The sequence below is a fragment of the Cricetulus griseus genome, chromosome 6 (assembly GCF_003668045.3).
Source record: "Cricetulus griseus strain 17A/GY chromosome 6, alternate assembly CriGri-PICRH-1.0, whole genome shotgun sequence".
NCBI lineage: Eukaryota > Metazoa > Chordata > Mammalia > Rodentia > Cricetidae > Cricetulus > Cricetulus griseus.
This window is the reverse complement of record NC_048599.1, coordinates 49,852,070-49,865,437: the sequence shown is the minus strand read 5'-3', so window position 1 is coordinate 49,865,437 and position 13,368 is coordinate 49,852,070. Positions and strand designations below refer to the sequence as shown.

General features: G+C 45.3%; 1 protein-coding gene across 4 annotated transcripts in view; it reads left to right on the top strand.

Annotated features, from left to right (window-relative positions):
• The first annotated feature begins 4,476 nt into the window (after positions 1 to 4,476).
• Positions 4,477 to 13,368, top strand: part of Mertk (MER proto-oncogene, tyrosine kinase) — a 110,568-nt gene continuing 101,676 nt past the window's right edge. For 2 of the 4 annotated variants that reach the window (XR_004770482.1, XM_027421845.2), the window contains exon 1: positions 4,477 to 4,744. Coding sequence is in view for 3 of the 4 variants with exons in the window: in XM_027421845.2 (XP_027277646.1) it covers positions 4,597 to 4,744 (148 nt within the window). In the remaining variant the exon portion in view is untranslated. Of the gene's footprint in view, positions 4,745 to 9,625; positions 9,736 to 13,368 lie in introns of those variants that run through there. The other 2 variants (XM_035446328.1, XM_027421846.2) reach the window with 2 other exon arrangements.

Genomic DNA, 13,368 nt, shown 5'->3' with positions numbered 1-13,368 from the left:
GTCCTTCTAAGAAACTGCAAGATGTCATCCTTTCCTTATGACTTTTAGCATTGGGTGGAGTCTCTTACTGGCATCATCCTAGTTCCCAAGAAAACTTCAAGAACCTCCATTTACATTTCTGGTGTGGTACTGAAACCACCAGGAGTTATTTATGGGTAGTGTGAAGGAAGTAGCTATAATATGTGGAATGAAACTTTCTAGGGATGTGGATAAATGTAGCATTCAGGGCTGGTATAGTCCTGTTAATTAATTAATTGATGTTCTAATGTGTGATTAGCATATATTAATTATACACAATATATTAACTACACACAATCAAGAGTTTATTATGAACCATTACATATGCACATAATATATTTTTATCACATTCACCTTCTGTTACTCTCTTCTATCCCTCTTTAATAATCTCTTGGCATAAGTTTACAGTCAGAAACTTTTTGGAGAAGAGGGACAGTGGATGATCTTAAGGTAGCAAGGAGAACTCTACCTCTCAGACTCAAGGACAGCAGGAATGTGAGTGTATGCGGTATGATTTACCAAAGAAAAACCTGGAAGCAGTTACTGAAGGAATATAGTATGGATTCAGGATGGGTGATGGCCAGAGTGGTCCAGGCCTTAACTGGCACTAGGTTCCATGAGATAAGGCCTTTCTTCTGGAGAAGCCATACATTATTTCAGCAATACTCCCTAGGCATCTGTTTATACCTGAAATTAAGCAACAGGTAATGGTCCATTTATGTAAATGACCAAATGGATTTCTAGCACTGATGGTAGATTAAGGTCATTTCATGCCACACGGTGATGTGCAGAGTGTCCTAGGGCCAATCTGATGTCTAGATCTCTGTCAGTGCAGATAGCCTGAGCTGTGTCACAGTGGATGAGGAGACTAGCTGAGGCGGGTGCAGTATTTGGGGAGGGAGTGCATAGTGGGACAGAAGCAGGAGTAGATTACAGGTCACAGCTAAGAACAATGCTGAAAAGATCAGAAGGCAGTGGTTAGGAGGATAAAGAACAGCATTCGGTCATTGGTCATGGGCCAATGGTGAAGACCGGAGTGCTTGCCCAATAAGTACAAAAAGCTCTGGGTTTGGTCCTCAGCACCACACAAAGCCAGGTATAGTGACAGTATAGCACTATAGAAGTGAGGCAGAAGGATCTAAAGTTCAAGATCATCCTGAGCTACATAGCAAATTTGATGCAGGAGACCTGGTCTTAAAAGGGGGAGGGCTGTCATTCATTGAAGAATGTCTTAACCTTTTACAAATGGTCTGGCATAATCCCACTGGGGCCTTTGACTGGAAGTCTTCATCTGGGCTGGAGAGATAACTCAGAGGTTAGGAGCACTGGCTGCTCTTCCAGAGGTCCTGAGTTCAATCCCCAGCAACTACATGGTGGCTCACAACCATCTATAATGAGACCTGGTGCCCTCTTCTGGCCTGGAGGCAGAACACTGTAAACATCATAAATGCATAAATCTTTTTTTTTTTTTTAAGAAAGTCTTTAGCCATGTCACTAATGTGTTAAACATACTTTTTTTTCCGAGACAGGGTTTCTCTATGGCTTTGGAGGCCGTCCTGGAACTAGCTCTTGTAGACCAGGCTTGTCTCGAACTCACAGAGATCCACCTGCTTCTGCCTCCCGAGTGCTGGGATTAAAGGCAAGCGCCACCAACGCCTGGCCATGTTAAGTATACTTAATACATAGATCATGATCACACTTTTTGTTGGTTATAGCCTTCTACACTTGAATCAGTAGAAATGATCTTCTCTGGTCCTGGATAAACAATGCTACAGGCCCTGAATATTATCTCCTTTGGTTAGTTAATAAACAGTAGATCTAAGGCTCTAGGCTACATAGCTTCATTGAAACCTGGGTTCCAGGTTATTGTTGCCCTGCTGGAATTGCATAGATGTTGCCCCCTGGGCATTCTACAAAACAGAACTAGATATAAGAACATGGAATCTGATTCTATTTTGTCTCACATTTCTCTTCACATGTTTTGGTAACAAGTTGAAAGTATGGTAAGTATGGAATTAATACTATACTATTAGTACATCTTGCATTTTAGCTTCTTTTGTATGTTTGTGGAGGTTTTTAAATACAGCTGCAAGCTCTTTGACTCCTCTATCATGTAAAGTTTCTGCTCTGTGGCTTCTCCCGATGAGAGTAGGTTTGATGGTATTTCCACCTTGAGAGCCAATTAACCTCTGAGGCTGGGTCACTCAGGGCCATGCAGCATCTACCTTGCTCACTGGATTACTCACTCTTGGAGCTCTGCGATCCCAAGCCAGACTTTCTCTAAGCTTGTCTAGATCCTTTGGTCCAAAGCCCTTGTCTCTAAAGCATGCCAGTGCAGGCATCAGCTATGTAAATGAACTAACATTAAGACCAGGAATTGGCAGACACTGTAAAGGGCTGGATTGTATGGCTTTGTGACGAATATAATCTCTGTTACAACTACTCAACTCTGCTGCTTCAGCACAAAATCATGCAGGTGATATATTCTTGGACGACTATCTTCCAGTAATGCTGATGTGCAAAGCCAGGCTGCAGACTCCAAGGTCCTGTCTCGTTGAGGTCACTCTAAGTGCTAGCCACTGGAAGGTTGAAGACAGAAATCACAGAGAAAAGATAATCCACTTCTGCAGTCCAAATCCATGAACTTAATGAACTGGCCAATGCTCCATTTCCACTGCATTTATGGTAAACTGTAAAACAGTACTGTACAAGGCAGGTCTCATTAACAAAGTCAGATTTGGAGCTGGAAAGCTGGCTCAGTGGTTAAAAGCATTTGTTGCTTTTACAGAGGACCAACTGGTGGCTCACAATTACCTGTTACTACAGTCCAGGAGATCCAGTACCCTCTTCTAACCTCCACAGGTACCAGGCATATGCAATATGCAGTCAAAACACCCAAACACATAAAACAAAATAAATAAACCAAAAGAAGAAAAAAGAAAGTCAGATTTGTGCTGAACAGGGTAGCACACACCTTTAATTCTAGCACATAGAAGACAGAGCAGATGGATCTCTGTGAAGTTGAGGCCAGTCTGGTTTACACAGTGAGTTCCATGCCAGCTAGGGATAAAAATGAGACTTTGTCTTTAAAAGAAAATATAGTGAGATTTAAGCAAGTAGTAGTGGCACCAACATGTAGTTCTTGCTACTCAGAAGGTTAGAGTGTTCGCTTGAATCAGGAATTCAAATCCAGCCTGGGGAACATAGCAAGGCCCTGTCTGTCCTAGGGAGGTTTCTATTGCTGTGATAAACATTGTAACCAAAAGCAACAAGGGAAGAAAAGAATTTATTTCAGCGTACAGTTGTAGTCCATCATGAAGGGAAGCCAGGGAAAGGATTAAAGGTAGGACCCTCGTTGCAAGAACTGAAGCAGAGATCATGGAGGAATGCTGTTTCCTGGCTTGCTTATTTTGCTTTCTTACCCAGGGGTGGCACCACCCCCAGTAAACTGGGCTCTCTTACACCAATCACCAATCAAGGGTCTGTTTAATCCTGTCTTTCTGGTTTGGTGTCTTCCTGCATGGCTAGAGACACCAGGAGCTGACTGTATCACAGTGCTTGTGTCCCTATCCTTAGTTTCATCAATAAATACTCTAAATTCATTAGGGCGGTTTATTCTAGGCCCTAAAGCGACCTCATCTCAAAAGAAAACCAGCGTACAAAATGCAAGGTATCACGGCGGTTGCTAGAAAAGGCACCTTCCGTTTCCTAGTGATACACTACAGAATTCACAATCCGCTGCTGCTGTCTGGGACCTTCCGCCCTTTCCCGCTGCAACACTGTCCCTTTCCATCCCTATTCCCAACCTCTCTTAGATTCTTAGACTCCTTACAGGATTAGGCTTAGTTCTCCCTGGAGAGCCTCTCTGGTGAAGGCTGCAAGCTCCTGACGCCAGGGTACGCTCTTGCTCCTCGGATTCAGTTAGCCTGGAGGAGGGCCCGGCTGCCACTGTGGCCACAGTGCCTGGGGCGCTGCTGCTAGGGCCTCCCACACCAGAAGAGCCTGGACTGCAGGGGCGCTGCGGTCCCAAGGCAGCTGGACCCACCACTAACTCTCAAAGGTCTGGGGGCTGCATCCTATGCACTCCACTGAACTCTTCCTCTCCTGTTTTCAAGCCCTCCTCCCTCCCTACCCCTACAAAGTGAGACTCCGAGGTTGCCGGGTGGCCAGAGACGCTCTCTCCTCCAGATCATGCTCTTTCTTAGCACCCTCCACTTCCTCTCGGTTCTCAGTCCTTCTAGCCCAAGATAGTGGCCTTCCTTTGCTCTCCACTAGCTAGCTTTCTTTCTTCTCCAACATCTCCTTTCCACGCCCTCAGGAGGAGGTGGGGTGGGGTAGGGGGAACCTGGGGCGTCTGACCCTAGCTCCACTCACGTCTGCCCCGCCCCTCCATGGTCCGCCCCTCCTCTTCTCTCTTTGCCCTCCCTCCTTCCCGCCCCCTGCCCACACCGACCTGCTGGTCCCGCCCAGGCCTGAGCCCCGGACCCGCCTCCCTCTTCTAACCTACGACGCCTGCGAGCCTCGGCTTGGCGCTGCCACTTCGGCGCCTGCTGCCCCGGCAGCCGGGACTGCAGCGCTATGCAAGCGCGCTCCGGCGGCCACCGGCGAGTTCAGGACGTCAGTGGGTCCGTGCATCTGTCCGGAGAGAACTTCCAGATCCGCGGCTCCGCGATGGTTCTGGCCTCACTGCTGCTGGGTCTGCTGCTGCTACCCGCGCCCTGGAGAGGTGAGTGCGAGGTCCCAAAGGTTTGCTGCTAACTCCAGCTAGCCGTCGGGGGTTCTGGGGATCCCCAGCCGAATCACGGGGCGCACGTCCTAGTGGAACAGGCACCAGTGGGCACCGAGGACTCCCCATCACCACAGAGGAGGACATAGAGCCCAGTGGGGCACTTTGGGAGCATCTAAGTTAGAGCCTGTGTGGAACGCAGCACTCAGGTCTGGTATGGCAAACACCAACAACTTTCCCTCAACACCGTCTAGTGGCCTGGCCGCTTTGGCGGGATTTCTGCGAGCCAGACCGGGGATCCGAAGGCAATCCCACGCGGTGAACCAGTGAGCGACTGCGGAGTTGAGTGTCGCAGTTCTCGTGTGGTGTTGGACCGAGGCTGGGTGTCCCGCCAGGGAAAGACTGGTTTTGGCTTCTCCCCTGAGCTCTGGTGTGCATTGTGTTGCGCTGGCGCTCCTTTGCAGGGACACCCTGTGACTGTGGAGGCCTGGATAAAGCCGAGGGGGACGACACAATCCTTTCCTTGCTATTACTGTGGAGCAGAATCTGTTGTGTTTGGGTAGCTTCTACATTTATCTCGACCTGCTTAAGTGTTCTCACACGCGTTTCAGTGACTCAATGGATTGATAAGCGCAAACAAGTACGGCAGGTTTCTCCAACAGATGATACTGAGGCACTTTGTGAAGAGACTGGAAAAAAAAAATGAGCTAGGCTTTACCAAAAGAAACAGGAGTGGGAGGGTTGGATGACTACCAAACCAATACGTTTCAGGTATTGCCCCTGCCCAAGAAGGGTTTGTTTGCATTCAGAATGTGTGGTAGTTTTTGTTTGTTTGTTTGTTTTTTGTTGTTGTTGTCTCTGCTGATCTTCAGGCTGGTTGACTAAAGTTTGTCTTTTAAGAATACCCACAAAGTCCGATTTACAGTCTAGCTACAAACCTTGTCTTTCCTTTCAAAGTTCATTTGCTCAAAAGAATATTTCTTGAACAACTCTATTCTGGCATACTAAATTACGTAAGCAATTTGTAGTTTGAGGCAACATGACAATTTGAAACATACATCAAGAGCCAAAAACAGGCAAAGAACTGAGCCGTCTCTGTTCTCCATCACCAAATCCTCAAAAATTCCTCAGCCTTTCTGCCAGGTCTGTTCTTCATAATCTGCTGCAAATCGGGTGTATTTTGCTACCAGTGCTGGCCAGCCAGACATAGTTTTGGAGGCTATGAATGTGGTATGCACCCGAAGAGTAATAGGAACATAATATTTTAAAATCTATGCTTTATTTTCTAAATTTTGAAAGTGTGAAGTCTTGTAACTGATGGGTTTAGTTAGATAGCCACAGAAAGTCCTAACGTGTACTCTAAAGAAGAATGCAAATTTCTTAATTTTTCTTCTAACAGAATTGGAGCTGCGGGGAAAGCATTGTTTCAGGTGCTCTGCTCTTAACTCTCTGCTCAGTCTGAGATGGGGGATGGGATATAGCAGCATAAGGGGCTCCAGTGTCTCTAGGGAGAACCGGGAGGGAAGAGGACTGAGGAGGGAAAGTTTGGAAGTGAAGCCAGTCTGATGCCTCAGTCTGTGACTGAGAAGTGTGAACCCTGAGAGCAAACTGGGCTTTTAAAATGCTTGAAATCTTAAGTGGTTCTGTTGTTTTTTAGCCATTTTTAAAACAACTTCCATTGCTTTTTGGGAATAAGCAGTGTTTATTTTAATGAATGAATGAATTTTGTAAAGCTCTTTAAGGTGGTGAGTAAGACACAAATTAACCAAATTATGCTTTGTATTTAAAAAAATATTTTAACTGTATAGCTGTTTTGCTTGCATGTATGTCTGTCTGTGCATGGTGTGCATGCCTCGCTCCTCAGGAGACCAGAAGAGGGCATTGGATCCCCTAGAATAGAGATTACAGGCGGTTGTGAGCTACTATGTGGGTGCTAGGAATTGAACATGGGACCCTGGAAGAACATCCAGTTCTCTTAACAACTGAGCTGTCTCTCCAGCTCACTATTATTTAAGTCTCACTTTCTGAAGGAATCTGTGAGTCACAATAGATTGCCAGGTAGGAAAGATGAGCTGGGACATTGAACACTCACGTACCCCAGCCACTTCCCACACAGCAGCCAGAATTAGATGTTTCATAGCATACAATTGTGCGGTCCCCAGATGAAAAAGATTTATTTTTATTTCATGTCTATGAGTGTTTTGCCTACATGTGTGTATATGCACCTGCACATGTCTAGTGCCCAAGGAGGACAGAAGAGAGTTGTCTGATCCCCTGTAATTGGAGTTTCAGGAAGTTGGAAGGCACCAAAGTGAGTGCTGGCACTGAAGCTGTGGTCCTCTGCAAGAGCAGCACATACCCTGACCACCGAGCCATCTCTCCAGTCCCATATTTAGCTCCTTGTCCAGGAGTGCATTGCTCTGTGTACCTTGACTTTGAATGAAGATCCATAGTTTCATCATCATAACTCAAAACACATGGCTCTGGGTTGGACTGCATCTGGATGGAGGAAATACAGGGCTGAACACTATGGACCTTGGTGGGGGGTGGCGGGGGAGTTAAAGTCTCAGAACCCCCAGACTATTTTTGGTACAGTGGGACACTATTTCATAGAACTGTTGTGTTTAGTTAGTTTTTGTCAACTTGACACAAACTTAAACATACCTGGGATAAAGGAAGCTCAGCTGAGGAATTGTCTCCAGAAGATTGACCTGTGGGTATCTCTATTGGATTATTTTCTTAATTGCTAATCGAAGAAGAAGGGCTCAGCCTGTTGGGGGTGAAACCATCCCTGGCTAGGCGGGCCTGGGCTATATAGGAAATGGAGCAAGCTATGGGGAACAAGCCAGCAAACAACTTTCCTCAGTGGTTTCTACTTCAGTTCATGCCTTCAGGTTCCTGTCTTGGCCCCCTTGATGATGTGATTGACTTACCTGCAAGCCAAACCCTTTCCTTCCCAAGTCAAATCATAGCAACAGAAAAGCAAACTAGGACATGCTGGAGAAGGTGAAATAGCTAATAGTACACTATAAATCCTGAACCAATCACTAGTTACCAGGGATTCTTCTCTGTACTTCTGCATTCAAATTTGGGGTGGGTAATTGTTTTTCCTAGACAAAAAGTGTTGAGTGGAAAGTTCTTTCTTTTCTCCCCCGCCCCCACACCTTATTGGAATGCTTCCTAAATAAAATCTTGAGATATGAGGATAGAAGGTTCACTTGTAGCTCAGTTGTTAGAAAACTTAGTGCCCTCGGTTCAGTTCCCAGCATTGCATAAACCAGGTCTGGGGAGTCGCTCACCAGGCCTCACCCCTACCTGAAGGCGATGATGGCTGCTTGGGGAGAGAGAGTCAACATTCTTTAAGAGTGTGGATCTTGGTTAACCATGCTCTAGGGGCTGGTTCTACACCCATGTGATATCTGCAGCACTAATTAGACTCAGCAAATTGTAAAAGATAAATAAAAATAGGATATGAAGTTGGAGAGGGATCCAAGAAGAGTTGAGGAGAGGAGAGTAGTAGATATCAAACTACATTGTATGCAAGTAGCATGATACATACAAGACCCAGAGACAGATCCTGGGTTCAAGCTTCAAGCTGAAGATCAGAGAAGCAAAACAGCCAAGCCAGTAGATCTTACCTCTATCCAGCTGCAGTGGCAGTCCTGTCTCTACAAATCCTCAAAGGCAAACAAAGGCTCTGAATTCCTGTCTTCTCCTCCTTTTATTCCTCTCTCTGCCCAGCCATATCATTCCTGTTTCCACCACCCTACTGCTTGGATTAAAGGCATATGATCCCAAGTGCTGAGATCATGTTTGTGTGAACTGTTTTTTTTATTAAAGATTTTATTTATTTATTATGTATACAACATTCTGCTTCCATGTATATCTGCACACCAGAAGAGGGCACCAGATCTTATAACGGATGGTTGTGAGCCACCATGTGGTTGCTGGGAATTGAACTCAGGACCTCTGGAAGAGCAGTTGGTGCTCTTAACCGCTGAGCCATCTTTCCAGCCCGGAACTGTTTCTTTTAAGACTGGATGAACTTCGTGTAGTCGGTGTGGCTTGAACTAACAGTCTACCTCTTAATCCTGAGTCCTGGGATTAGAGGTGTGTACTGCCACTGCTTTAGCTTCTGTAGCTAACTAGTATGACTGCTTTGCTATTTTGCTCTCCAGTGGCTTTAATAAATCATAAGCAATATATCACCACATATACCTGTATGAAATTCTCAAATAATAAAAAATTACACACACACACACAAAAAATGTGCTGGCATATACTCTACAATCCCAGAAGTCTAAGGTGTAGGCAGGAGAGTCAGAAGTTCAAGGTCATCCTTAGCTACATTAAGACCTGTCTTTCAAAAAAAAAAGAGGACGTGAAGGCAGATCTGGGGCCCACCCTCCTCTTTCAGTATTTTGGTGAAGAGGCTCTGGGTGGTCACTCTGAGTGCCTAAGTCCTTTGCTACAGTTCTTTAGGATTTTGCTTCCCAGTAGTTCTGCTGGCAAAACCCAACCAGGAGCAGGCTTTCTCAGGATAGGTTGGCACTACCAACCCCTGCCCCCTACCTTCCTTGTGGAGTACAGACTTGGCTTGGCACAGGAATAGCTTCCTGTCATGTGCCTCACAGGAAGGCATAAAAATAAGGTCCAATTCTGGCTCCACTTTTCCTATGAAGCTCTTTGCCAAAGTGGGTGTGGGTTTGTTTTGGTTTATTGTTTTGTTTTGTTTTGGTTCCGGCTTTTTAAGGGACCCCATCCAGGTCTTTCCTTTCCTTTGGCGGCCTCCACAAGAAAATGAGCATTGTTAATTCTGTGCAAACATGGGGGTCTGCATGTAGCGTGGACGGTGGGAAGTGGAGGAAGATCGTTCCTGTGTGCTTTCTTGCTACCCGCTTGGTGGCAGATGCTATCAGAGACCTCTGCTAGCCAGGAGGAAGACCTCTCTTCCAGTCTCACTCCAAGTATCCAACAGTCCCTGCTCATGGGTAAGTCGTTACTCTGTGGTTACTCCGTCAGTGTGCCTGCTCGAAAGCCTGCATCTGAAATGCTGAAGATGCAGCTTGGCAGGGTGGAACATTCCATTCCTATCTGTGGGCTCCTTTTAGGAAACAAGAATACTGAGAAACTTGTCAACTAAGGGTGTTCTCAGTCACTAGCTCTTGGTTTTGTTGTTGTTTGCTTGTTTTTTTGGTCTATACTTTAGCTTGTGATAAGTGGGAAGTTCTTTACCATAGCAAGAGCCCTGGTTTTGTTAAGACCCTACACTCAGCTCCAGCTGCACTTTGGGCAGAAGGAAGCCTGTTGCTCTCCTTCCCCTGGCCTCTGTCAGTTGGTGGGACCCAGTGGATGTGTGGGGTTCTTGAAGTCCCAGGCAACCTTGTCCCAGCTACCTCCTCAGGCTCCAGTGTTTTAGTGAAGAAGGAAAGATGACTGTGCCTTGAACAGACTCAAGTTATCTACAGTTACCTCCAAAGTGTGTTATTTTCTCCTTCTTGCCTATTTATCTGTCATCATTAGATTTTCTGCAAATCTTGTGGTGTCACAGGGACAGATGGGTCACAGGTGAGAAAAAGAGCAAAAACAGAGATGTTGGCTTTTGTGTAGGCCAAGGTCATGCACAAGAAGTTTTATATCTAAAACCAAGATGTTCTGTTGATTTGTTTTTGAAGAAAGCCCATTTTGTTTCATTAGCTCAGCAAAGGATTTTTTTTTTTTTTTTTAGGCAATTCATTTGCTGTATTTATGTTTCTCTTTGTACTCAGAACCTTCCAGTTATTTCTTAGTTGGTCTCTTCAGAGGTACTGTCTAGCTCAACATGATGTGATTGATACAGAGTTGGAATCCCATTTGCTTCCCCTCTGGAGGGACTGCCCACAATTCATGGGTTGTATAATTAGGCAAATACTCTCTTATAGATCCCTTTTCAGGCAGACACATCCAACCTTTTGACTTACAACACCTACATGGTTCACTCACAGTTAGAAAACATGCAATTGAGTTATTAAACAGCCCCCACCCCACCCCACCCCCTCTCTCTCACACACACCTCATAATGTTTGAAGTAAGTTTACAATTTTGTGTTGGGCTTTGCTCATAGCTAGCCTGAGCCACATTCTACCAACCGGCCATGGGTTGGACACCGTGAAGCTGCTTGCTCTTGCAGGCTCTAATTACCTCAGCATCCAGGGACTCTAGGCATGGTGGGATCTGCCTTAGCCACACTCTCTCCTCATTAGGTACACAAAGGAAAGCCTTGTTTGTTTTGGAGAAAGTGTTTTGCTATCTTAAGCCTCCGGGGCTTCTAGTCAAAGCTACTAACAGCAGACTGGCCTCTTTATGGCTTTGATGAAGGTTTTCACAAGTAAGAACAGGCTGTCTTTGTGGAGAATATTAGAACAGGACTCAAACTAGCCCAAGTTGCTTTCTGTCCCCACACTGCTCAAGAAGCTCTCTGGGAAGTGATAAATATTCATGGATTCCCCATTGGTGCTTGTATCTGGTGGCTGGCATTCCAGTTTTGCTGTGAATGGCCCTTGGCCTTTGCCTCACAGGAAGTGAAACCATCTTGTAAGCACACTGACAATTCTCCATGTGACTTGGAAATAGTAGATGAAATCAGTATTGTTTGAAAGTTTTAGAGCAGAATTAAAAGGAAGCTCATTGGGCTTAGATTTAGTTAAAAACAACAATAAGAACCAGTTTGGGAGACCAACATGTGAGTTCAAGTTGGGTTGGATTTTGTCTTGTAGGGACACATAGGTTATAGTGCAATGTCCATTTGTCAGTGGACAGAACAGAGAGGGGAGTCTGGGTAGGGCACCTTTCTGCTGGAGGGGAAAGGAACTGGGACACTTTTTTGAAACTGGACCCAGTGCTCTGAGCCCTGGCTGGGACTCCAGATGTGAGCAGCAGTCAGTTTCCATTATACAATGATGAAACAGGAACAAGGGACAGAGCATGATTTAAAACATGAATCACTCAGTTGGTTCTTCAGTGTTGGCAGCTGCCCTCCTGGCTGACTATGCTGCCTGTCTCCCCCACCCCACCACCACCACCCCAGTGAAATGACCCCTCCAGCTCTATCTAGAGAAACATTCTAGACTTAGAAATGCAATATCATCTTGCTGAGAATACTAGACTTCCCAGAATAAACCATAAGGTGTTCCAATCAAATATGCTGGGAGTATGGGCTCTTGGGTAATGGGTGGCAAGAAGGACCCTAAATCTTCCTGGAGTAGATAGGATAGGTTGGGCATTCCCTCTAGAGAGAACAGTAGAATCCTCAGGGTCAGAGAGGGATTTACATCAATTTTAAAAGTCTGTTCATTTGGTGTTATGGTATCATTTTATATTTGAAAAAAACCACAAATGTGCTGTATACAGTAAAATATAAACCATCTAAGTATTTTGGTTGAAGGATAAGGGTAAGGTGGCTGAGGCAGATGCTATCAACACAGAAGGTGAGATAAGGTAAGTTTTTGTTGTTGTTATTCTGTTTTGTTTTGTTTTTGAGACATGGTTTCTCTGTGTAATAGCTCTAGCTGTCCTGGAGCTCATTCTGTAGACCAGGCTGGCCTCTGTCTGCCTCTGCCTTCCAAGGATTGGGATTAAAGGCGATTGCCACCGCAGCCAGCTAGGAAGGTGAGCTTTTTTGTTTGTTTGTTTGTTTGTTTTTGTTTTGTTTGTTTGTTTTTGTTTTGTTTGTTTGTTTTTGTTTTTCAAGACAGGGATTCTATGTATTGCTTTGGAGCCACTCACTCTGTAGACCAGGCTGGCCTTGAACTCAGAGATCCGCCTGCCTCTTTGTCCTGAGTGCTGGGATTAAAGTCATGCACCATCAACACCTTGCTGGAAGGTGAGCTTTAAACCCATCTAAAAAATCTTTTCAATACACAGATACCCATGCCAGCTCAGGACCTATGGACTCTATCTTTAGGGGTGTGGCTCTGCCCTGTCAGGCCATTCTAAGTCACCTCCTCTCTAATTGCACTCCACAGAGCCAGTGTGTCCGAAGTCTGATCCTTGGGGAACGTTGGGGAGCCTTTTCCTACCTCCCAGGAAGGAGTGTTAAAGAACCTGGCCGTGAATTTAGTTGTGCTTATCCAAGGAAAAGGGCAGGGCTTCAGCCAGAGTGAGAACTGTGGGGTGAGAACTTCAAGACAGTTGTCATGGTTTTAGGACCTGTATAGGAGGATGGACGAGGGCAGAGCTTCATCTCTAAGCCACATCACACAAGGATGCTAAGATTCTAACTAGGTAGGCCAATCAATAAGTACACTTAACCTTTTCTTTTAACCATTGCATTTTTCTTTTCTAATCTAGTCTTTAGTCTTTATAATACTTATCTAAGTGTGATGCAGGAAGTAAGATTTACCCATGTCCTTATCATCCAGTGTAAGGGGTCAAATGTTAGCAATACCGGTTGTTATTCACTGTTTCAACCCTCTTAGTCTCATTTCATGTCAAGCACATTAGTGGCAGATGGATTGAAGTTCATGCCTGGTTTAATGTTTCATGTTTTTAGATAGGTTCTTGTGCAGCTCAGGTTGGCCTGGGACTTGTTATAGAGCTCAGTATAACCGTGAACTTCTGATCCTCATACCTCTGTGCTGGGATCA